At 42.7% G+C, this 25,701-nt stretch overlaps 1 protein-coding gene across 1 annotated transcript; it reads right to left on the bottom strand.

Moving 5' to 3' along the window:
- Window positions 1-2,336: 2,336 nt before the first annotated feature.
- On the bottom strand, window positions 2,337-22,459 carry LOC136432380 (neuroendocrine convertase 2-like). Its single transcript, XM_066423625.1, has 15 exons — window positions 22,043-22,459; window positions 16,982-17,086; window positions 16,308-16,427; window positions 13,305-13,413; window positions 12,902-12,939; window positions 12,215-12,291; window positions 11,106-11,194; window positions 9,917-10,092; window positions 9,086-9,301; window positions 8,306-8,406; window positions 7,207-7,434; window positions 6,648-6,741; window positions 6,091-6,262; window positions 3,584-3,693; window positions 2,337-2,737 (listed from the first exon to the last, which is right to left on the bottom strand). Exons 1-15 carry the CDS (start codon window positions 22,232-22,234, stop codon window positions 2,492-2,494), a joined length of 2,073 nt encoding a protein of 690 aa, XP_066279722.1. The 5' UTR covers window positions 22,235-22,459; the 3' UTR covers window positions 2,337-2,491.
- Window positions 22,460-25,701: the final 3,242 nt, after the last annotated feature.

Raw genomic sequence — 25,701 nt, 5'->3', positions numbered from 1 at the left:
GAGTCGACTCGGGGCTGTGTGTGAGGAGCTTTTGGCTGCTCAAGTGGAGTTTACCTTCTAGAAAACGCTACTTGAGTGGCCTTAAGTTCTCCTTCCACAGTCCTAGGGTCGACTCCAAGTCGACTAAAAACGCGTGTGTAAACCCAGCCGAAGACGCGATCATGATCAGCTGAACCAGGAAGACTTGTAAATTTGCATATGTATAATGTCATAGTTACATAACTGTACACAAATACAAATTGACCTGGTAACATCCAGCTAACATGGCGGATTATACTTACATCATTGGCTGGGTTTACATACGCATTTCCAAACACACTCGGAGTGGAAACGCGTGTGTAAACCATGTCTTAGTCACATTACTTCAAACACCCTATTTGCCGGCGGTCGCACCGATGTCCTGTAGCAGACTAGTTAGTAACATGATAACAGGATGAGACTTCTGATAAGTAATTCATCTTTAGTATAGTATTCAGTTCACGACAAAAATATCATTTTTCTTCCTCTTATACTTATCACCCTCCTCCAGCACGACTGAATGCGCTCGGCAAACCCTCCCGGCATCAACCATGCTATTCTGACTCGACGTTATTGACAGTTGCTCATAATTAATTCATGAGCTAGCCTTATTTGGCACAAAAAGCCGTTATTTTGTTCTGAGCCCAAAGTAGCGATGTAAGACGTAACCTGATTGGCTGATAGCTTGCCAGCAACCTTTGCGGTTTTCCACAAGATGAGCTCGTGCCAATCCTCTGATTGGCTGAAAGCTGTTTGGTGGTGACGTCGCCAGAAGCCAGAATCAGGGCTTAGAATAGCAGGGCTGATGTCGCAAGGGTTTGCCGAGCTCATTCAGCCGTGCAGGAGGAGGGCGATACTTATATGAACGTTGACTTTTATTACCCGAAGCAATATCAACGCGAACTGCCACGCAACTCCACAGGTCAACAACTTCCTTACATATAGATACAATAAGTAGAACTATATAATCTGATTTTTACACATATTCGCTGGCTCGTACGCAGTGTTCTCGCCAGCGCCCGTCCTCCCGTCATTTGACGGGTTTTTGTCGCTCATGACGGACAAAATTTTTGCCCAACCCGTCATTTTTAATGGACAAAAATCGGTGTGTGAAGATATTTCGACAGAGCTTAGAATTTTCAAAAACTCCAGAGGATCAGCGGAATTTCGTGACGAGGGAAATCTAGATCATTTCTAATGCCCGCCGGCGACAACCCCAGCAACACACAGAGAGCGCCGTGGAGGTTGCTAGTAATATTTGGTGGCCGCCGAAAACTCGGCGTCATGCGCCGCCCTCCCCACTAAGTTTTGGCCGGTCGCATCAGGCTGACGTTTATTTCTGTTTTGTCCCTCTCGGTTCACCGTCAGTTATTGTCATCAAAGTAGCCTTAAAATTCAGAAATACTCCTATAGCTATCAGGCTTTCTGTAATCTGTGTAAACAGTATTAAAGTTCAAGCCGCGGCGGCTGAGTAACATGCTTTCTTTCCGCAAGAAATGGTAAACAGGCCTCAGATATTGTAATCCACCAATCACAGCGCACGTCTCCGTCGCGTCAAGAAAAAACGACCAATGACATGCGAGTCTCGCTACTCGCGAGATTTCAGCTAAGCATGAATTTGCGAGATGTTAGGGGAATGGCGGGAATCGCAGGGAATCGCAAGGATCGCACGACGAAGTGGCTGTTGGAAGGCTTGAATCGACAACTGTTGAACACATTCAGTGCAGTTACCGGAGAAATTAACCGTGGAAAACATGGTACAAAAAATGGTCGTCTTTATTGCGTTCTTTCTCAAAGTAGGGTGTCAAATTCCTCATTATGTTCGATGATTACAGGGCGCATACGGAACAAGTGTTGAAAAGTTGTGTTTTATTTTTGCCGACTTATTCTGTGTGTATTTTTTGTAGGACGTAGCTGATACGTAATAAAGTTTTGTTGTGCTAAATTTTATTTTCTTTGCCGATTGTATACAACATAGAAGTGTAGCTTGTGTGTAAAGTTGTGAACATTTGATATTTCCGCGATGACGGCACGCCTCCCCAAAAAATTAAGCCTGAAACCCTTGTGTAATTTTTCACCGAAAGAGATGTCATTAAAGTAAGCTTATTTTACCAGGAAATTTGCCCCTCAAAATGCAGGAAATAGCGTTTCAGAGGGTCTAGATCTCGAAATTTTCCGGGGGAGAATACCCCCGGACCCCCCTAGAATGGTCACGCCTCCGGCGCGACGCCTCGCGCCTTCGGCGCTCGATATGTTTTTCCCCGAAGCAAAATTTAAATGACGGGTAAAATTTTCAGGCTGGCGAGAACACTGCTCGTACGTCAGACTGAGACTAAATGCGACCAGGTTTTTTTTAGACACCCAGTGATGATAGACCTAGAGCTGATCGGCTTCCTCTTTTATGAGCTAAACTAAGAAAAAGAAATCATCCTGTGATCATATGTATTCATGTAGCTGTAAGACTACTTCCGTTCTACAGACCAATCATGTAGTTTGGCTTCAGCGATAGCCAGCTACTTCCAGCTTCCTTCGCCTTCTTCGGTTCATTTTCTTCTTCTTCGTCTGTCGTTTTCTCGTTCTTGAGGTTCTCCACTGCTTCAGCCTTCTTCTCCTCTTGGCGTTTTTCTGCCTCCTCCTTTTCTTCCTTCTTCTCTTCCTTCAAGTCGAGTTCTTGGCGTTTCTTCTCCATCCCCAGCTTAGTGTGCCACTCGTCAACAACCTGAGAAACAGATATTGTCGTGGTCTTAAGCTTGGATACCATTTGACTGTAGGCAGCCAATCTAGCTATTTCTTGTTGTTGTTATGTTATGATATACTGTAAATGCAGAAATATTTGCGGTGATTTAAATTCGCTGTAGGAGAAAATTGGAGTTTTCGCGGTGATTTTGAGTTTTCGTTTGAAACAATAGTAGCAATACAGTCACACAATGGAACGTCTTTTTGGGATGGTTTTAAGTTCGCGGTAAAGAGTTCACCACGAAAACAGCAAATATAAAACCACCGCGAAAATTTCTGAATTTACAGTACATTGTACGGTTAATGTGTCTCGCCTGTAATCGGAACATGATCACATCCACACGCTGGTCGATTGCTATGAGCACCGAAGGTCAACGGCACCATAATGCTCCTCCTAGCGACTTTCTATGCTTTTGCAGAGGGACTTCCGGTTTTGATATCTCGTGTTCTGGCCTTGCTATGGTCACGAACATCACCAGGAAGAAATCATGCAAATCAGGGCCTCATTTACATGGTTTATGAAGCAATGCTACGATAGCCCTCTTTGCTAAGATGCGACTTTCATACGTTGAACACCTTGTGTTATTTGGGTAGAAGATTATCAACTGATATCATCTATGCAAATGAGGACCATATTTTCATAATCAATGAGAAAACGTTGTAATACGTCGCTCGATTAGGTTAAATCGTTTGGTTAAGGAATGAGGTCGTAGATCTCTTGTTATATTATGAAATTCAAACAGTAACGTAAACTACACATTGTGTCTGAAATATGTCTTCATAAGTCGGAAAGTTTCTGCAAGTATGCACATTCCAGTGCAATACGTACCTGGTCAATGTAGGGGGCACTTTGAGTGCCGTGCAGCCGCAATGTCCACTCCAGAAGGTCCCCTTCCTGTGGCTCGTCTCCCTGGAACCCCACCTCCAACACCCAGTCTCCTGTAACCCACACATTAACCATGTTAAAAAACCCACCTCCAACACCCAGTCTCCTGTAACCCACACATTAACCATGTTAAAAACCCCAGACCCAACACCCAGTCTCCTGTAACCCACACATTAACCATGTTAAAAACCCACCTCCAACACCCAGTCTCCTGTAACCCACACATTAACCATGTTAAAAACCCCAGACCCAACACCCAGTCTCCTGTAACCCACACATTAACCATGTTAAAAAACCCACCTCCAACACCCAGTCTCCTGTAACCCACACATTAACCATGTTAAAAACCCCAGACCCAACACCCAGTCTCCTGTAACCCACACATTAACCATGTTAAGAACCCCAGACCCAACACCCAGTCTCCTGTAACCCACACATTAACCATGTTAAAAAACCCACCTCCAACACCCAGTCTCCTGTAACCCACACATTAACCATGTTAAAAACCCCAGACCCAACACCCAGTCTCCTGTAACCCACACATTAACCACGTTACAAACCCCATCTCCAACACCCAGTCTCCTGTAACCCACACATTAACCATGTTAACCCTCATCCGACCGTATGGGGTCCGTTTGGACCCCAGGCGTGTTTTACTGTGCGCCATATCAACAGTTTTCGTTGGAGAAAAAAATCCTTCCATGTGTTTGTTCATGTACATGTCTTACAACTCCTGAGAAATTTTTACCGGGATTGGCCGATTTTTGCGGAAGTTATACTCTAAAGTTTGCGTGTTGTCCGCTGGGGTCCAAACGGACCCCAGATGATTTCGCATTGTTTATTACGTAATTAGACAGAAATTCCTCATAACTCCCAAACGGTTGAATGTATCCTCACCAAATTTACAAGGAGAGATGTTCACGTAAAGTTTTATAATTTTTGTAAATTTTGTGACGTTATGACGTAATATTACGTAATTATGACGTAATCGATGTGATTTTATAGGCTAAATAGGGAAGTCTCATAATATTGAAAGGTATTAAACAAAATAGAGTGTATTATTGATTTTAAGGTATGCCAAGGCATACAACGTCAATGGCGATTACGATGACGTCAAAATAACGTCATAGAATGACGTCATGAGTCGTTAGCGATCCCTGGGATCCGCCATCTTGGATCGGCCATTTTGAAATTTGTAAATTACAGTTTTTTCCATTTATGACCCCAAATCACAAAAGAAAGAGACTGGAAACGTTAATCCAAATGTTTCTGGTTAAGAAAATACCAGGTAGTGACGGATTTGAAGGCAAAAAGCCTGTTTATACCTAAAATAAACATCTTGTCCGCCATCTTGGATTTTGAGTGATTACGTAATCAAATTAGCATAAATTATGAATAATAAATTATGAAAGTTACATCTAAATACATATGATGTTATACAGGTTGGAAAACTAATGTGGTTGAGCAAGAGAACCTGAGAAATATCATTGTTTTTAAAAAAATAGTGACTTTTTGTATAAAATGCCCGTCAGAAACCCGTTACCATGGCAACAGGAAAAATGATAAACTTAAACTATTATCATGGAATTGTTGCCAACTAAATTTGAGGAAAAGTCACCAAGTTTGGTAGTCTTGGCATACGTCATTTGGCAGTTATACGATGTCAAAGTTGGCGCGGGCACTTTTAGCCCCACCAGTCTAGATAGGGTTAAAGGAAAATGCGGGTTCTCCTCATTTTCTGCATAAATTATGATAATGAGCATTAATCATCAACACCAAAACTTGTCAAAATATTCTCCATAGATTATTGTAACAGGATATGCACAATAACTACAATAAGATCCACCAGAAATATATTTAGGGGGCAAAGCAAAATGGGGTCTGTTTGGACCCCATACGGCCAGATTCGTCGCAAAAATGTGTCGGTCGGATGAGGGTTAAACCCCCACCTCCAACACCCAGTCTCCTGTGGGCCACACATTACCCATCTTAAAAGACCCATCTCCAACACCCAGTCTCCTGTAACCCACACATGACCCCGTTAATTAGGTTTGCCAGGAAGGTTATGTTTGGGTGGTGTGTGTTTGTGTGCGTGTTTGTGTGTGTGTGTGTGTGTGTGTGTGTGTGTATGTGTATGTGTATGTGTGCGAGCGCGCGTGTGTGTGCGTGCGTGCGTGCGCGTGCGTGAGTGCGCGCGCGCGTGCGTGCGTGTGTGTGTGCGTGCGCGCGCGCGCGCGGGCGTGTGTGTGTGTGTGTGTGTGAACCGTCACTTTTTGGTGTTTCTCTTCTGAAGGTGTTGCCTCCGTGATTACTGTCATAGAAAATCGTGTGACCGGAGTACATACAATTTTCTTCCCAATCATGCAAAATAAGCCTTAATTTGCATAATTTGCATCCAAGTATGGGTATCTCAACACAACGCTGTATGCCATGTTAGTCGGACTGCCCACCTCTAGGATCTTCCCCCCAGGTGTGAGTAGTCATGAACGGCCAGCGGTCGAAGCCCTTGACCGAGTCATCGTCATTAGGACGTCTGCTCAACAGGATGGACTTCGTGCCCATTGGTGACGTCATGTTGATAGTGACGTCACCTCTTCGCGTCGACCGCAGGGTTACCACAGCCTGGATGAAAACCAAGATGGCGACTTAGAGTTATTCCATTTAAAATGAATAAAACAAGAGTACCAGTAAAACTAAAAACCTAACTGTGAAATCTAGCGAGAAATGAAAAAAAAAATTCTTTATGTTTTATTCAACCGACGTTTCGGTGCCTGGCACCTTCCCAGGGCAGCTCTGACTGGTTCACTTTGCACTGCAGCTATAGGTGTCGCTGCTAACAGATGCGGTCCCAAAAGTAAAGTATTTACATATATACAGACGTAATTGAAACTATTTACGGATCTAAAATCTAGCGGTTTACTAAATGAGCAATATGTAAAATCTCCCCTGGCATGATTTTTTTCCTACTTTAAATTTAATCAGATGAAAGTGAAGAAAGCCAGCAGACCTGCACATGTTCCAAATAGCGCACGAAGTTCTCCTGGCCCTCACACGCGTCTGTGGTCAGTTTGACCACCACTTTACCCTCTACTGGGATTGGCCTGTCATGGAATAATGGGTGACCATTAGTACAGATCACTATAGCAGACAATCACAGCAATAGTAGGCCTACAATTAAAAGTCATTGTTAAATTCTATCAGTCAACGACAGAAATGTATTTCGTTTCTTTTCAAGTATCATTAATAGAAATCCATAATGATAACAAAGATGGATCTGCCAAAGTTTACGGCACAAGACTGCTGTTGCGAAACGTTAACTACGAATCAGCTGTCACAAAATACACAAATGTACAAAAAATGTACAATTCGTCTTCGTTCATTCATTACAATGTTATTCGTTTTATATATTTCATATTCAAGTGCCATCATAAGAAAGACAATTGGCACACATGACATATTTTGACCTAAACATAACATCGGTGGCGTCAGAGGATTCGAACCCGGGACCACTGGGTACTGGGCCGAACACCCTGCCGTTACGCCACACGTACGACCCAACAACTTACTTGGCGTCGGACATGGATGTCCCGGTGCAGTGGAAACGTTTGGGGACGGTGTTCCAGTCCTGAGCCATCTTCACCATCGAGCCCGCGTCCAGCACACCGAAACCGAACAGGTGGTTGAACTCCAGCCCGACGCCGTTCCGACGCCACTCGTGGACCGCGTCGTACAGCTGGTTCCGTTTGGACGTCAGGACCGTCAGGTGCTGCATGTCACGCCAGGTCAGGTTCGGACTGAAGGGAAGAGAAAAGACACTTGCGATAAGGGCTTCGTACGCTGTGTTGTTGTTTTGCCACCTGAGCGCATTGCTAGCGCTCGCATAGCTTATGCTTAATAGGTCCCAATTGTTCACGGGCTGTTTTTTGGGGCACTTTCGGGCGTGACCCCAACGTGGCCCCGTGGGACACCCTATGGCTACCGGGCTATTTTGGGCACGTCAGGGACCCGCGGTGACTTTAACTCGGCGTGAAATTCAACCCGGGACCCGGTAACAAGTAGACGTCGTGAGCTAGTCGTTCGAACACCGAGATATAAGTGACGGGGTTGATGCTACTGCTTGGTTCGTCACTTTAGAGGATAATTTGCCATTATGCTAAACTGTGTAGTTAGTTGCACACAATCGTATTCTGCCAGTGCAGACACCGAGAAGACTGTGCACTTGCACTCATTACCAAACCAGCTTCCGCCACCATCTCATCCGCACCATTATTTGATGGTGGCGGAGTGGTTTCTGGTATAAGGTTAGAGCCCATGGGATATTTGCCAAATTTGGCCATTGGTACCGGTAATTTCAAAAACATGAAAGAGATGGCCCAGAATCGACCTGATTGGAGAAGAATGATACGCAAGAGACGTTGAGATCTTGACGCAGGCAACTCGACCTAACGTTGAGGAGACCTTATCAAGTATCAAATATGTAAGTGATTTCTTTTCAAAGCGTATAGTTCTTCAGTGTAAATCTTGGCTCCACCTGCACCTATCTGAACATTCCAGCGACAACCCTTAAGAACTGCCTTTTTATTTAAGAGAGCAAGTGAGGTATCGAGGGTATTATCATCATTAATTCCATTTTTGCTGAAAAGAAGTACACGACAGGATACGTACTTGGCCTCCAGTGCCAGCGCGAAAACCCCGGCTGCTTCTGGGGCTGCTGCGGACGTGCCGGAGTGCTTCAGCGTGCAGTTCCCGTACAGGTCCGTGGTGGCCTGCAAGAAAATGAGAAGATATAGATATATACATTTTGTAGACTACGTTTAAGCCACTGTTCTCGTGTCACAAGTTAGTGGGTCCGTATTCCTGAAAAAGGCCAAAGCATCGGTTGAAACCCGGCCTCAGTATGTTAACATTACTTGAGTGAGAAAGAAAATTCAAACTTTGATCAGATATTAGCAAGGTATTGAGCTTTTTTTCGACTTTGGTCCGCTTCACAGCACGTGATGACATTGGTAGAGACCATTTGGAAGCGGTCTAAAGCTAAGCAATGGTCATGATACCAGGTTATTCATGATGAGATACTGTTTGTATCAGAGAACGCCTCCTGATGATGTCAAGATTACTGTAGTAACCAGCGTGTATCATTGTAAATGGAAGGAAGCCTGTGACGAAGTATAACCTAAAGAATCCTGGGTGGTGGGCAGCTCTTGGGGCAGGGTGTAACTTTGGGGCCCCTAACGGCTTGTTAGGAACTGCAGTGGGCCTCTTTGTTGGGAACTTTGGAGGATAATAACTCCAGCAGGGATTGATGGATTTTGGGCATATAGGTACCTTAGGTGATGATTAACATAATGAGATGCATATCATACAAATCAGGACCCATCTAACAAACTTGTTGTACAAAATGTTAATGAAGCTCGTCAGAAAACACAACCTAAGGAATCGACGTACCACGCCGGCCTCTGGGTGCCTGTTCCTGCCGTTACTGAAGGTGGAGGCAAGGGTGGAGGAGCAGGACTCGTCGTACAGGGCGGTCCGGCCGTCATTGATGGCGGAGTTGATGGAGATTGTCCACATGGACGAGGCGTAGCCGTCACAGTTACAGTCGTCCTGACTCCCGCCGTCACCAGAGGCCCACACATAGATGCTGCCTTTGCCACCACGCCCCTGTCAGACGAAATCGGGAAACCCCATCAGTAAAGACCTGCTTATCTATCACATTTGTTTAGTTCGGAAAAGTATTTTTGTTATGATCCAAAAAGTGGTTACAGTCGTATTTTGATGGTTTTATTTATTTTTTAATAGATGATAGACCTGTCCCTCTAGCTCTCAGGTTGTACCAATCAGGTTGATCCAAGCGGTTGAACCAATCAGGTTGATTCAAGCTGTTGAACCAATCAGGTTTAACCAAGCTGTTGAACCAATCAGGTTGAACCATGCAAGCGGTTGAACCGATCAGGTTGAACCATGCAAGCGGTTGAGCCAATCAGGTTGAACTAAGCTGCTGAACCAATCAGGTTGAACCATGAAAGCGGTTGAACCAATCAGGTTGAACAATGCAAGCGGTTGAACCAATCAGGTTGAACCATGCAAGCGGTTGAACCAATCAGGTTGAACCATGCAAGCGGTTGAACCAATCAGGTTGAACCATGCAAGCGGTTGAACCAATCAGGTTGAACCATGCAAGCGGTTGAACCAATCAGGTTGAACCAATCAGGTTGAACCAATCAGGTTGAACCAATCAGGAATCAGGTTGTACAGAGTGACTGTGGCACCCTGTACCTTATTGACACCATCCGCCATTGCCTGCACGGTGAGTTCCCGTGGCCCGTCCACCGTCCGGCCGTCGTCCGTCGGCCCCCAACTGGCGCTGTAGATGTCAATCTCCTGCGGCTTATGGCCCATAGAGGAAGCCTCGATGATATCAGTCATGAACGGTTGGTCCAACATCCGGATGCCTGAGAATTTTATAGAAGTAAACGGAAACTCAGCAACTTTTTCACCACATTTAGATGTTCACATTGCTGGGAAGTTTGGGTGGTAAATGGAATGTTGTGTACTAAATTAACCACAGAAAAAGGATTAAGCGTACCATGAGCTACTTAAGCGGTTCAAGTATGTGACATTTTGTTACATATTTTTTTCTACAAAAATAGTGAAAAAATAATATTTCAAAAATTCATAATTCTGGAAGGAAAGATGCTAGATCAAAAACTCAAGATGTTTTATGATCCTTGCGACAAGCTCTATCCACCTAAAAAATATTGAGTTTTAAATTTTCACCTGTCCCACCTACATATACCACAATACGTGATCGTCAATGGAAAGGAGTTTATTGGTGGAATCATTTGAACTACCGTGGACGTATCGTACAACTCCAACTGTCTTATGAGGGCAAAGGGTATCTTAGAACCTTGCCGATGGATGGGTCTACTAAGCTGTTTAATATAGCCTCGCTGAAAATTCTATCGCAAATCTAACATTTCAAATGTCAAGATGTGAGAAGGGTCAAACTTGTGTCTTAGTTGGCTTGGAAGTTTAAGGTGGAAAACTCAAGATGTATTTTTGAGAATTTGTGGCATCTCTGATGAAGTTCGGAGAAAAGCATACTGCCGTAAAAACGAATGGTTAAAATTCATATCTGGAATCCTCGTAAGAGTGCGCACATGTCCATATTTATTTTACTGAACTGACGCAAGTCTGGCGTGATTCACTTTAAATCAAAACCATGGAAACCAAAGCACTCGGACTATTCTTTGGCTACGTTTTACCATTTTAGACAAGCCCCATGGATTTTCTTGTATGGTTATCATGACAGAACAAGAAATCAAACATAGGAAAATGCCCCGGGCCTACGTCTTTAGCTCTGCAAGCAAATATTTGCGGCTGTGCAGCCCCCAGTTGTATGACATAGAAGGAAGGAAGCAGCGCACGTCATGAGTAGGTGTAGGCGGATATGGAGCTCACTTACCCGCCACTCTAGCACCGTAGGCTACACCCACTCCACACAGACCGTTGTTGATTTTGCCCACCACCTCTCCGGCACAGCGGGTGCCATGGCTGTGATAAGGGAATTTTTTTTACAAATCATGAGCCCCTTTGTAAATGATGACACACTTCGTGTACATATTTCCATGAAATGTCACATGCAAAGTCATGAGGAATAAAACTGAATCTGAATCTGACAAGGAATATGATTGGATATTTGATACGTTAATCGATATCATCATGCCCTGTTCATATATCTAACTATGTACGCCGATTTATGTACTGCGCTATGCAAAAACGAGACAATGTTATGCATTCCCGACGCAGTATGCTGTTATCAACATACTGCTCTAGAGTATCAGCATGCACAGCAAGATTCTCTAATGCTATTCATGAATTATATCATAATTAGTTCTTTAGAATTGTTAGATACAGAAATAGTCTGTCATGTATACAGGTTGCTATACATTGCACAATTGCCGTGCAATAAAGTTTTTCTTCCAGCAAAAATGATCCAACAAATTCAAAATACAATTTCTCCACATGGGCAAAAAGAGAGGTAAAAATACAAGATGCACAGAATGCATGTAGGAGAAATAGATTAATTTGAAAGGTATTTATTTCATGGATCTTCGTAAATGGTTAGTTAGACGTTAAACGAAGGCGGAAAGGGAAAGAAAAGGGAATAATGCAAACGCGCTTATCATACAAGATTAACCCTAAGCTATTAAAAAAATCAATCAAAGTACGACAATTGATGCACGAAGCTAGAAAAGTCCATAGGCAACATGAAAGGCCAAACTGTGGCCAATATGGTTTTATCGCAAATGTTTACCCTGGGAGCCAGACTAGGATCGGGCCGCTAGCCAGTTCCTTCGGTGGCCCGAGACGATCAGCCCGCCCGATCTAAATTAACGCTCCGGGGAGTTGTAGAGCGGGAAAGTGCACCGCACCCTTTATCTGTGGGTAAGGGCTGGTTATCCCTCGGGCTAGAACTCCCCCGTTGCGCTAATTCATATTGGCGGACTTAGAGCTTTGGGCCGCCGAAGAAACTGGCTGGTCCACAGGGTAGCAAATATTGAGAACGTGTACCTGTTGAACCAGTCGTCGGTGTACCGTGGGTACGGGAACGCATCGTTGCTGCTGAAGTCGTAACTTGCGTCTGCGTTCTGAGGGAAAAGAAATATTGCATATATACGCTGAATCTTACATTCATATGTTATTCATATCTTAAAGAAGTCAAACCCCAAAAGCTTAGATTATATTCCGTAGCAGTTTTAGAATAGTCACGTTTAACTTGTCACTGTTGTTAACTTGCATTGTTAACTTGTACGGTTTGTATTCTTTTTATAGACTCAATTATCAATTATCTAGTAACTGATCTCCTAATATAGGGTTTGAAAATAGCTTAAACAGGTAGCATCTTGTAGTATCATGGCAAAGCAGGACACTATCTAATGTACTCAAGGGAAACTACATAAGTCGGTAACACTAGTATACCCCTCGCCGCATTTTATATGTACATGTAAAACAAGAATGATCACACCAAACATGCAACAAAACATCGATGCATGCCCTTTTACTCAAATAGAGTGGCAGACGAAGGAGAAGAAACATCGGCAAAAACAATATATTTCACTCCCATACCTGTGGTGTGGAGTGAAATGTAAAAGAAATGTGTTTCACTCCCATAACTGACTCAGCTTCCTAGGGTACTCGTGCATATTATAAAACAATTATCAGAATTATATTTGATAATTAGCGAGAAGCAGCGCTTACGTAATTATCGGCCAAGTCAGGGTGCAGGTAGTCGACTCCTGGTGGTGACGAAAAACATAAGTTTGTGAGTTAGAAATAAGTGCCTCGCCCACGTATACGGTTTAGACATTCATCGTTAGAGTGAATAAGTACAATACGTTAAACCTGTGAAGCAGTGTACTAATCTATAGACTTACGCCAAAAATAATTACTCAAGCAACTGGATAAAAATTTTGAATTTGCAGTTGCTTGAGTAATTATTTTTGGCGTATCTTACTACGTGGATGCCTAACTTTCATCAACGTAATCTAGACTTAGATTAGCAACAATTCTCTGGATACAACAAGGTACAAAATCTTTGTTCGACGTTTTAAAGCTGCACACATTTGCACGTATCACCCCAAAATGGATCAGAGCTTCATACCATCGTCCATAATGGCGATAGTGACGCCTTCTCCCGTATAGCCCATCTCCCAAGCCTCCAGTACGTTCAGGTCCAGTCCAGGCTTCCCATCAGCCTGACCAGTATTCAACTACAAAAACAAGACAAGAAAGAATAGTGAGGTTCATTTGTATGTACTTCGCTAATGAAAGTCTTTTAGCAATAAACAATAAGCAAACAAGAACAAGGTGTTGCCAAAAACGAATTCTCCAGGGATCGAATGCGTCCGTGCATTTTTTTAGAATATTTGGCAACTTGATCACAGTACTGTACTAATGGCTCCGACCTTGAGGCATCGCCAAAAATTCACATAACATACAATTAATTACAAAGGCAAAACGACGATCCAAAATGGTGGTCGATTTTACATCTTGACTGATTGGATGATGGTTACACCCAGTAACCAAGGTTACAAAACTCTGTCACGGAATTCTCATTGAAGTTCTACAATTTGTGAGAAGAACAACTCTGGCAAGAGATCTGGGAATAGATCGTTCAAATCTTCTTACTTAATTTTTTGTTAACCCTTACAGGTGTTTACGCTCACGGGACTATGCTATCAACCATGCTGGCGTGTTTAACGCTGAAGACTACGGGTAAATTTGAATTTGTACATGCAACGGCCGTTCACTACAGTCACCTGGTGATGACATAAACAAACATCAACCAACCAGGACGGCGACTGTGATGTCCCTGTTGTTTATGATTATTATCAATGTTTGTCTGATGGCATTCTTGATTTCAATAATGTTATCAAACGTTTATACACGTTAATAATAGCTTCATGTTCCATGTATTGTATAACTATAGAAATGCGGAATCTAATGAAGGTCTAATCTTCATCGACGTAATGAAGGTCTGTTCCGAATAACCAAGAATTGAATTTGTCATGTTTTTCATTCCAGTCGATGAAAATTAGGCCATACTTTCATATGCTCTTTTACTTTTGGTCATTTTCGTGTATGTACTTTGCAATGAAATATTTGTATAGTGATAAAGGGTGCTTCGGTACTTTTCCATCTGTCCACTCAGTGTCTCACAGTCTCTTCCGGCACGTGGCCTTTCATCTATTCTGAGTGCACGTGTATTTGCATTCTATTTCCAATTAACCCATTTTCTTTTTTAACTTCACACGTGAGCACTTGAAAAATCCCGAGTCCCAAGCCAGACATTATGTTCATGTTATGTCCATATGCTCATGTGGAAAATGTTGATTTTGAAGAGACGTGCCGCCTGCTCTTAAAGTCACGCGGTCGATAGACATCATCTAGGCTGTGAGCCGCCTTAAGTAGGCTTAAGACGACGTTTCCGCGCTTCGTAGCATCGCATTAGTGGTTTCTAGAGCTTTACATGTAACATATCATTATTCTACACGTGGCAATACTGAAGTACCGCGACTCGTGAAAATAAACGTGTGGTGACTACTAGAAACCGGTATCTACGGAGCATATGTGAACATGATCACGATGAAGAGTTTATGGCATAAAACTTGCCTTAAATGTGAGCCCTTATTGTCATCAGTAATAAGGATGTTGATTTTTATTCTACTGTACTTCTATTTTGTATCATGTTTAAAGGTTACGTTGATGAAGGTTAGACACCCAGGTAGTAAGATACGCCAAAAATAGTTACTCAAGCAACTGGATAAAATTTTGAAACAGTCAGACGTTTCAGACAGCATCCACTGTCTTTCGTCAGTGACTAAAGAAAGATCTGGTAGACCTAGATTTTATACCAAAACGAAAGACAGCGGATGCTGTCTGAAACGTCTGACTCTTTCAAAATTTTATCCAGTTGCTTGAGTAACTATTTTTGGCGTATGTTTAAAGGTCGTTGCCATACATTGTACCGGGTACAACTGTCGTGCAATAAAGTCATTCTTCATGTATTTTGTCCCTTTTGTTTGATGTGTTGGGCTTTAGATGCAGTTTATTAGCTATAAATGAAACGTTATGCAATTTTATGTATTCGTGAGGGAATGGGACAGTTTTGATAGTTTAACAACTGATATTATTGGTTAATGTTTATTATTGCCAAGAAGAGACTATTCATTGATCAATAGCTCCTAAATGTAGGTGGTGAAGAGAGTCACATGTAGAATCATGATACGAGCAGCCCTGACCCGAATTCTAACCCCAACCCCCTTGCAGTTGCGCTACAGGAGTACATGGGTAAAAAATGTACATTTTTGGTCTGAAAACATCAATGGAATAATCTTAAAGGCTTGTATCGAAAAAAAGAGGGGAAATGTATTGGGGTAAACCTGTGGTATGGAGTGAAATATAAAAACAATTTGGAATGAAACATACTTAACGAAATTTGAGGGAAGTACTAATGTATGAGGTTAGCTCTCTTGGATTTTGGCCGATGATGTCCTAGAATTAGAATCATGAGTTTTGAATCATAAAGCTTGGTTAGATTACCAAAAGTGTCGTTAAAAAATGTGATCAACATACGAAGACAATTATAACTTTACAATGAAAACTTGAAACTAGATTTTCTCAAACTGACCAGTCAGAATTCCCAACATGATAAATGATAAACTTGACTTGACAAAATTTGGGGAAAGTCACCATTTCAAGCCGTTCAGAAACTATACGACATGAAAGCCACTTGAATAGGATTAACGTTAACAATCCTTTTGGCCAAAGACGCCTTATTTCGAGATGCAGTATACTAGTTTGTTGGTATGTTACGCCGAAGGGCGGTTATACCAGCCTTACAGGTGCAGACAGGTTCAAACTATCGCCGCACTCCCGTGAATAGCTTCATCAGGTTGGTAAGTCACAGAACAAAAAGACTTGCATACAGCCAAGTACATGTATTTCATTCAACCGACGTTTCGGCGACGCTCTGTTTCGAATTCCTCAGGACATTTCTAACTGGTTCACTCTGCACTGCAGCTATAGGTGTCGCTGCTTACAGATGCGGTCCTAAAATTAGAACAAAGTATTATATTATGAAGTATTCTATCACAGTACCTACCAGGTACCACTGTTTGGGGAAGAGCGGGTCGTTGATGTTTATTTCACGGTAGTCGTCGGCCACATGGTTATACCCACGCTTCAGTCGGGGGAAACCATGTTGCTGCACTGCAGTTCGTACCTGAAGAAGATAGAGGGGGCTGCTTAATCATCGCCTTTATTCATAATGAGCATTTTATTGACCATTCATTGTCAGTTCGAAATCCTTGCACACTACAGAGTAGTACAGACTACCAACAGAACAGAGTACAACGCGACTATTACAACCATTACAACTAGCGCTCGATGATGTTTGAAAGAGCTTAAAACTTGGTGTCGCATAGCAAAGGATAGGGCGATAGTAAAATTTACTCTCCAAGCAGAGGAGTGGGTCCGGCTGGTTTTTGACGTGTTTTTATGCGTTTTTCCTCGGGCTTTCTACTTTGTCATGCTTTTTTTGGTGAGACAAAAACATGACAAAGTAGAAAGCCCGACAAAAACGCATAAAACACGTCATCCGGACCCACTCCTCTACTTGGATGGAGAGTATGTAAATTGTCATCACTGTGTGCTATCCGCCATTGAAAAATCATCACGCTTCATTTCAAGTATTGCATTAGAAAGTCGACCTACTTTCATAAATTCTTATGTTCATGTAACAGGTGACAATGTCACGTGGCTCGTGACGTTACTCACCCGGATGTCGTTCTCCAACCTGCTCTGCTGCGCCGCACTGCGCCTGCGCCTGACATGGGGTACTCCTCGGTGTCGGAAGTGGTACAAGTCTCTCTGTTCCCGTATCTGGCCAGAGAAACAAAAGATGAGGAAATAGCTCAATCGGCCAGTTTTTCCTTTAAAGGCACCCAGAGCATTTTATGAGGCTTGAAAACTATAAATGTTCTAGTTGCTGTAATCTTTATGAAATTGGCATTTAATGCCACTGTAAACCACAATTGCGTGATAATTTCATATCAAAAGTGTCCAAAACAGGCACAAAAATAAACTACACGGTGATCCTTTAGTTTCACGCGCCTAGTGTAATAGAGCGATCCCATATCCCTGCCCACCTCCGTCAAAAAGTAGAAATACAAAATGTAAACATAAAAATGCAAATCACTCTCTCATTCACTCTCTCATTGGTCGACCCGTTAATTGTGATGGAGAGTCAGGATCAGTCTATTAGCGCTTGGATTTTCTATAATTTCTCACCCCACAACGACATCGCATCTTTGCTCCTTGAATGTCCATAAATGTAATGGTATAGTAACATTGAAACTTAATATGTGTAGGAATGATCTAGACTAGAAATTGGATTTTTTTTATTCGAGTTTCAAGCCTCATAAAATACTCTGGGTGCCTTTAACTGGTTACTTTGGTGAAATACACCGGACAAGTCCACCCACCTCTTGAACACATCATAGGTGAACATCTGCCAAAGAGATGGACCGAATGGTGAGAAGATAATTATCAAAGATTTTGCAATATTTTAAACCTGTATACCAGCATCTGGAGTCCTATAACGGAAAATTCTTGGCGCTTTTGTATATTTTGCATCTGTTGGCGGAAATTTCATTTCGGAAAACCCTTTTGGGTGTAAGTGGTGCTAAATGTGTCATTTACGAATCCGAAACCACGTTTGACCTTCTGGAAACACTCTGGCAACAGGAAATTATCTTGTGGTCGAACAGGCTATAGCTCCATAAAAGTTCTCCATTTCATTCCGTCTGGAAAGCCACAGGCATGACTTTGGGAGACACTTAGCACCTTCCCCCGTGCGTCAGTGAAGACACCCTCCAGCGATCTTTGCCCGGTTTGACGTCACCAAAAAAATCCTTCACCGCTTCGAAGTGTTTTAGAAGTTGAAAATGTGACTTGCATTAGAGCTAGGTTGATTGCATGAACCTGTAGATCGTTGAACCTGGCCGGATTAAATGGACGACTCTCACGTTACTGGTTGGGATTGCAGAACGAAGGAACGTTAATCTATGACCCTCTATGTGATCCATCGAGTATGAACGTCACCTACAAGCGACGTTTTCAGTCAACAATACTGTTAATGCATTTAAGGTCGCGAGGTTTTTATTTCACGCTAAGGCGAAAATGGGGTATTTGTGGTTATTCGCGGCAGCGCTATAGTCACATACTGCTACAGTATTTGGACAAAAATGTTTGCGGTGGCTTTAAGGTCGCGGTGAAACGGTCGCCGCGAAAACCGCGAACATAAAACCACCGCGAATATTTGTACATTTAAAGTAGGGTGTTTGCACTCACGTGACTATGACGTCAGTACTGTCTGCCATCTTGGATGGTTAAACCTCGAAGTTGTCAGATAAATTAGAATTTTCTGTATAATGCAATTACAGTCACGTGCACAGACATTATACAGAGTCTGATACTTATTCACATAGGACTGGTTAGGGTGTATCAGGTTGCTGTGGATACACGCATTTACGGTTATTACAGTTATGTTGTATTTTGTAGGATCGTGTATGACATATCTTGCAGTAGAGAAATTATTGGCAGCTTAGATATTGGCATAGACTTTGATCGGGAAATTTGCAAAGGGAAATAAAGCTGCAGGTGTCTAAGATGTATATTATAGCTCTAAAATGCTAAATATCTGTCATTCAAATAACCTTGATTTGAAAATGCACCACACCGCAGAGATGTATTATAAAAGACATACGCAGCGCAAACAAGTGTCAAGAGGCGGTGTACTGTTTAAATTAGCCATAAGTTACTCTTCTATCGAATCTCAAGTACTGCTAGCTGAAAAGCAACATATTTAGTGTGTAAAGTGCCTATGGAGTGTAGGTAAGGGTGGTTGTGAGATTGTGGCAGTGCGCATAAGTCAGCCATATTGGTCTGTACCAGCCTCATAGCAACCTCTCATTCCAAACTACGCCTCTAACCCTCCAAATGGAGAGCAGGCGAGTGAAGCAGAAGAGAGCATCTGTTAGTTAAGAGCATCTTACTGGGATGAAAATCACTCATCTAGATGTTCTCAGTAACAGAATAGCGCTCTGAATAGATATACGGACCACATAAACATGCCAAGCCCGTCACAACCAGTGGTTTTCAAAATAATCGTTAACGGTCTTCTGTCTCTGAAGATGGCGTGAGGAAATTACGCAGTGTGGTCAGGGGCACCTCGTCAAATGGAATAGGGCATCCATCTGGTAATTGCTCAATCCAAGGGCAGCTGTTTTGATCCTGACGCCTTTTGCCACTTGAAAGCGATAAAACGCAACTTGCACACACAGAGAATGTTAAATCAAGCCTCTCTATAGTGGCCACTCAAAGGACGTAAGGGAAACCGCCACAGTAGACGGGTGGCGACTATATAGCCATACAGCCATATGTCGTCTGATTGCGCCAGACCTCAAGGCGTCTCTTGTTTTTAGGATCTTTGAATTCCTCACTAACAGAACAAAAGTCGTGCGATATCACGGGCAAATAAGAGCCTTATGCAAATAAGACTTGTATGAGGCCCTTATTTGCCGAATTCAGTATAAACACTACGCTAATCCTGTCATAGAATAGTAAGTTTGTTCATGATAATATGACATGTTGAAGTGATTTTCATTGGTCGTCTTTTTTGGTCTCCCCGAATGAAGCCTTCCTTATCAACATGTTTTCAGCCCCCAAACAAAAGTATACATTTTATACATGTACATCCAACTGATATAGCTTATTCTAGCCGTCAATACCAGCGGGCGAAGCAATAAGAGTTGGGCTGGCTTATTGTAATTTTGGTAAATCTTACAAGCTGACCAGGCAACGTCCATTTTTTTCCCGGTTGAAGGAGACGGCCATGGCAGCACTTTCAGCCAACCCTACTATACACTGATTGTCACAACTGACTGGCACTATTTTAGGAAATCGGAAAACCTAACATCGGTCGAGAATATCTTTGTTGTTCTTTTGTGATTAGCATTGCGTTTCGTATAATTAGAAATATTGTCTCTTTTCCTTCAAAATCGCATTCGTGTGACGAGTAGCATATCTGATCATGTGCAGTTCTTTTCCCCAGGAAATAGGAGCCGTGTATATTGTCACCCAGCCTGGAAGCTATACCAATGGAATCTCCCCGGTATCTCTACGGCGATAGGAGTGATGCCCGCCCGCCCAGACAGTTTAGCCCACTCGGGGTGGGTTTACGGCCTTGGCGGCGAAACTCTCTATGGCAGCTTAAGTAGACAGGCTGTGAAACTCTCTATGGCGGCTAAGTAGACAGGCTGACAGAAACGGTCAATAAAGCAGACTGGGTCCGGTAAAACACCCCTAAGCCGACCCGTAGAGACTGGGACCAGGCTAATTGTCATCTTGAGTAGTGTAGTGTGATGTCAATTAGTTATATAAAGATTCCAAATAAATATGAGTTGCCAATAACAATGTGAACAAGACATCGGAAATACGCCGCACATGTTATTACTGCCAACGACTGGCACTCGTCATGTTAAGAACATATGTCAGTCCAATCATTCAGAACATACACTTCTATTCGTTTTCATCAATCAATACACTTTCACCTGACCATACAAAGCACGTCCTCCTACAAGGCATTAATGTACACTGCTCAATTAGACAAGCATTTGGACATCCGACAAAACAGGAAATGAAGATGAGAGGAAATATCATGTTACAGATGTCATGGTTTGAAATTAGATAAAGAAAAGCTTTCAATAATTGAGAAAATGTATGTTTTTGTTCAGGGACTTGTTTATGTCTGGGTTAATTGATACGAAATAGAATGGTAGCGATCATTAGAAAACACTGGTAAAACGGCTGATTTCCTTTGGCGGAAGGTGCAAAACATGATAACAAAAAAGCAATCTAACTCCACTCTTTCAAAATGTAGAGATGTTTAGTACCTATGCCATTTCCGTTTCCTTCAATATCTTAGCTTGAGTGTTCGTGTCGCATAGGCTAACCGTAAACAGGAACCACATCTTGACAATCTTGATCAAACCATGTCACGAAAATTTTCTGCACATCAACCAAGGGAAAAACACACAACAACGTCCGATTTCATGACGCTGCTTTATATCTTCAATTTTAAAATCATATTCAGAAACATATAATTTTCTGCCATTTTACCAAGATGATATAGTAATACGCAGATCTTTTCGTCGCAAAACGATGTCAACGGTTAAACATATTTGCATTCATTCATAAATGACCGAAAACCCGCAGCACAAGGGATATGTAACACAAAAACACTGAGTTTTCCCCTCCGTGGCCCCGAATGGTAATAAGCATACGTTGTGTAATGATGCAATGGTAAAGCTACACGATGAGTACGACCATATATACGGGCGCCAGATTCAGTATCATCGCTAAAATCGAAACCTTTTCTCCACAAAATGAACACAAACATGCACTAACGCTGCACATATGGCGAAAGCAAACCACCATATTGATGCTTTCAGCCAAATCTACTGAGGTCATCCGGTGGCATTAGCCGCCATGAAATATTAAAATCAGCCTGTTTGAATAAACCCAGGGGAATAAAGCCCGCGTCGCTTTCAGAAAATGGCGTCCATACCGAGATGGTTTATTAAAAGCAGCAGCAAGTCTAAAAAGAGCGCTGAAAGGGCGTGAGAATATATAATTCATTTTTCTTAATTGCAAAGAAATAGCAATACGAGCCATTACCATGAGAAAAAATGACACGGCAACAGATGGCTACTAAAATCATATGTGCCGGTTTTTATAAGAGAATCGTAATATGGCAAGTTACAAAAATGATCCTACCTGCCCGAGATTGAGGTAGCCATATTTCCTTGCCAGAAGCTCCGCTGTGTCGGGTTTCCCGTCTTTGATCTGCACGGCGAAGTCGTTCGTGTAGGGAGGGTTGGGGTTACACGATCCGCACCAAACCAATATGGTGGCTAGAACCAAAAGGTATTGTACCCGGAGAAGAAACCATCCCGACGGTTTCACCATATCCTCTGCTCTTTCCAAAAAAACAAACACAACAACCCTCGCGGGCTGGCCACAGTAAGCTTTCCTCACTCACTTGTGGTTGGTTTTAGTAGAGAATCTGTTCTAGGTAGGTCTTAGAATATGTCTGTTTGTAGCGGCAGATGGGAGAGAGAGATGATTCTGTGGCTGTAACGTCAGGTGGTAACAGAACGGGTCCTCGTCATGTCAGAGCGTCAGCGGAAGTGCGTAGGTGTATGTGGGCCTGGGTAAATTATTACGATGGTAGCGTGCTAAGGCGCGGTTTACTCTCGTCATGTGATTTTGTTTGTGGTAGGATTTTCATTGAGGCAGCTGTCGGCGATGATCTAGGATAGCCTGTTACATTATACAAGACAGCTGAATTTAATCAACTATGCCCTAAATTTCCTGTTGCTAACTTATCCGATATCCTACGACTTATAAAGTATCGCTTGCGTGGTATACTGCTTATTTTACTTTTGAGTCGTACGTACTGTAATATGATGTCGCTTTAAAGAATAAAGGTTATGTAAGCAAAAAAATATGATTGTAACGTCACGTATATAGTTAGAAAGCAAATAAGTGAATATTTGGAAGATATATTCTAGAAATTCTGCAGCGTGAGAAAATATATGAAATGATAAACTGATGATTTTACTTGAAATCATGATTAATCTGAATATTGTGTGTAATGGAAAAATATAAGGACTAAGTATAGACGTTTGATTGTGTAAGTTCGACATAGTTTAAAGTCACTTCAGAAAATATTTTGGAAAGGGAATTTTTAAAACAAAGTATCAGAACATAAAACAGTTTTGAACACCAAAATTACCTGGTTCCATATGGCATAATGCACATACAGGAGTTGACTTTAACACAAAACAAATATTTGCTGACCATAAAGCGATATTTGTGAGCGCCACCTCTAGATAAAAGCCCACTTCAAATATATTCTAATTCCTATCGCCATTTTGTTATTTCACCATTTCACAACCACATAGAAATAGGACCATGGATGAAATGGCAGCATGGATAAAAATTGTAGAAATTATTAACTGGAATCGTTTCCTAAAACACTGTCCAAAAAATATGTATGGATATTGTAAGGTTTCAAGTTTTTTTGTCAACCGGAGCTCAAAATATCATTTAAATGAACGCCATATGTTCACTTAAAAGGTGCATCACAAACGAAAATGTAGCATTGCGGGAATGGGCAGCTAAAAAAATTCAAATAACTGCAGATCCAAATTTCTGGCGCCGTCTACTAAAATTCCAACTGATTTTGCTTTCTCGTTATTTAATGGGATAAAATGGACCGTATGCTATAGATGCGTGCGTGGGCGACGATGCTAAGTGCGCTTTCACGCAGCATGATTTTTCATCTATTAGTGGATCGAAAACCCACGACTACCGCGGCTGCATGTCACTCAACAACGAAAGTGGTAATCCTCTAGCTTATCGCATTAGTTTTTTTTTATATTCCTTGTCCATTGAAATCCGTTTCTAGAATCCCTAATGCTGAAGTGTATGACGAATGGCTATCTACGTTTAGTTTCGTAGCCTCTACCAGGCCCCGCGGATCGCTGGGAAAATATTGGCCAAAGAGAGTGAATTGTATGCCAAGGGAGTCGGCTACGGAGAGAGGGTCCAATCTGCAACCCCAACTGGGCCTGCGAATGAAACCCTCAAACTCCCCTGGCAAATGTTCTCCCTATAGCCGGCGCGGTTGGCCTGGTAGAGACTATAGCTTCGCACTAAGCAGCAAAATAACAGGTCTCTATTAAAGAGTACACATGCATAGGGCAAATGTACAAGTATTTACAGAATATTTGGGACAAAAGGACTAAAAATGATGGATGAAAAATTATCATCTACTTTCTCAGCTTACATTTATATGTTGTTTTGATGAACGTTAGAAATTGGAGACGCAAATGACAGACATAAAGGCTATAAATTTGAAGATAATTGATACGACAGGACGACGTCACCCGTTACTAGATCACTCAATTCTCCGGGGGACTGGGCTTTATGCATGAGAGACATCTGATATCATTAGAGCGCCATTGACGTGGGCAATATGACGTCCTTCCTGTTACGTAGTAAAAAGCTTTTTGCGGGCACAACTTGATATGGTTGATAAATCAGTTTCAAGCTGTTTTGATACTCAGTACACTAGACATTCAGCACCGTGGACAGGACCATTGAGGCATGCGTCCTTAGTACACCAGACATTCAGCACCGTGGACAGGACCATTGAGGCATGCATCATCAGTGCACCAGACATTCAGCCCCGTAGACATGACCACTGGGGCATGCAATCATCAGTACACCAGACATTCAGCACCGTAGATAGGACCATTGAGACATGCAATCATCAGTGCACCAGACATTCAGCACCGTGGACAGGACCACTGGGGCATGCAATCATCAGTACACCAGACATTCAGCACCGTGGACAGGGCCATTGAGACACGCAATCATCAGTTCAAAAGACATTCAGCATCGTGGACAGGACCATTGAGACACGCAATCATCAGTACACCAGACATTCAGCACCGTGGATAGAACCATTGAGGCGTTCATCCTCAGTACACCAGACATTCAGCACTGTGGACAGGACCATTGAGGCATGCAACCCTCGGTACACCAGACATTCAGCACCGTTGAAAGGACCATAGAGGCATGCATCCTCAGTATACCAGACATTCAGCACCGTGGACAGGACCATTGAGACATTCAATCATCAGTACACCAGATATTCAGCACTGTGGACAGGGCCGCTGAGGCATGCGTCCTCAGTACACCAGACATTCACCACCGTGGACAGGACCATTGAGACATGCGTCCTCAGTACACCAGACATTCAGCACAGTGGACAGGACCATTGAGAAATGCATCCTCAGTACACCAGACATTCACCACCGTGGACAGGACCATTGAGACATGCGTCCTCAGTACAACAGACATTCACCACCGTGGACAGGACCATTGAGACATGCGTCCTCAGTACAACAGACATTCAGCACCGTGGACAGGACCATTGAGACATGCATCCTCAGTACAACAGACATTCAGCACCGTGGACAGGACCATTGAGACATGCATCCTCAGTACACCAGGCATTCAGCACCGTGGACAGGACCATTGAGACATGCGTCCTCAGTACACCAGACATTCAGCACCGTGGACAGGACCATTGAGACATGCATCCTCAGTACAACAGACATTCAGCACAGTGGACAGGACCATTGAGAAATGCGTCCTCAGTACACCAGACATTCACCACCGTGGACAGGACCATTGAGACATGCGTCCTCAGTACACCAGACATTCACCACCGTGGACAGGACCATTGAGACATGCGTCCTCAGTACACCAGACATTCAGCACCGTGGACAGGACCATTGAGACATGCATCCTCAGTACAACAGACATTCAGCACCGTGGACAGGACCATTGAGACATGCATC

This window comes from Branchiostoma lanceolatum, chromosome 4 (genome assembly GCF_035083965.1).
Source record: "Branchiostoma lanceolatum isolate klBraLanc5 chromosome 4, klBraLanc5.hap2, whole genome shotgun sequence".
In the NCBI taxonomy this organism is placed as follows: Eukaryota; Metazoa; Chordata; class Leptocardii; order Amphioxiformes; family Branchiostomatidae; genus Branchiostoma; species Branchiostoma lanceolatum.
This window is presented reverse-complemented; position numbering and strand designations above follow the sequence as displayed.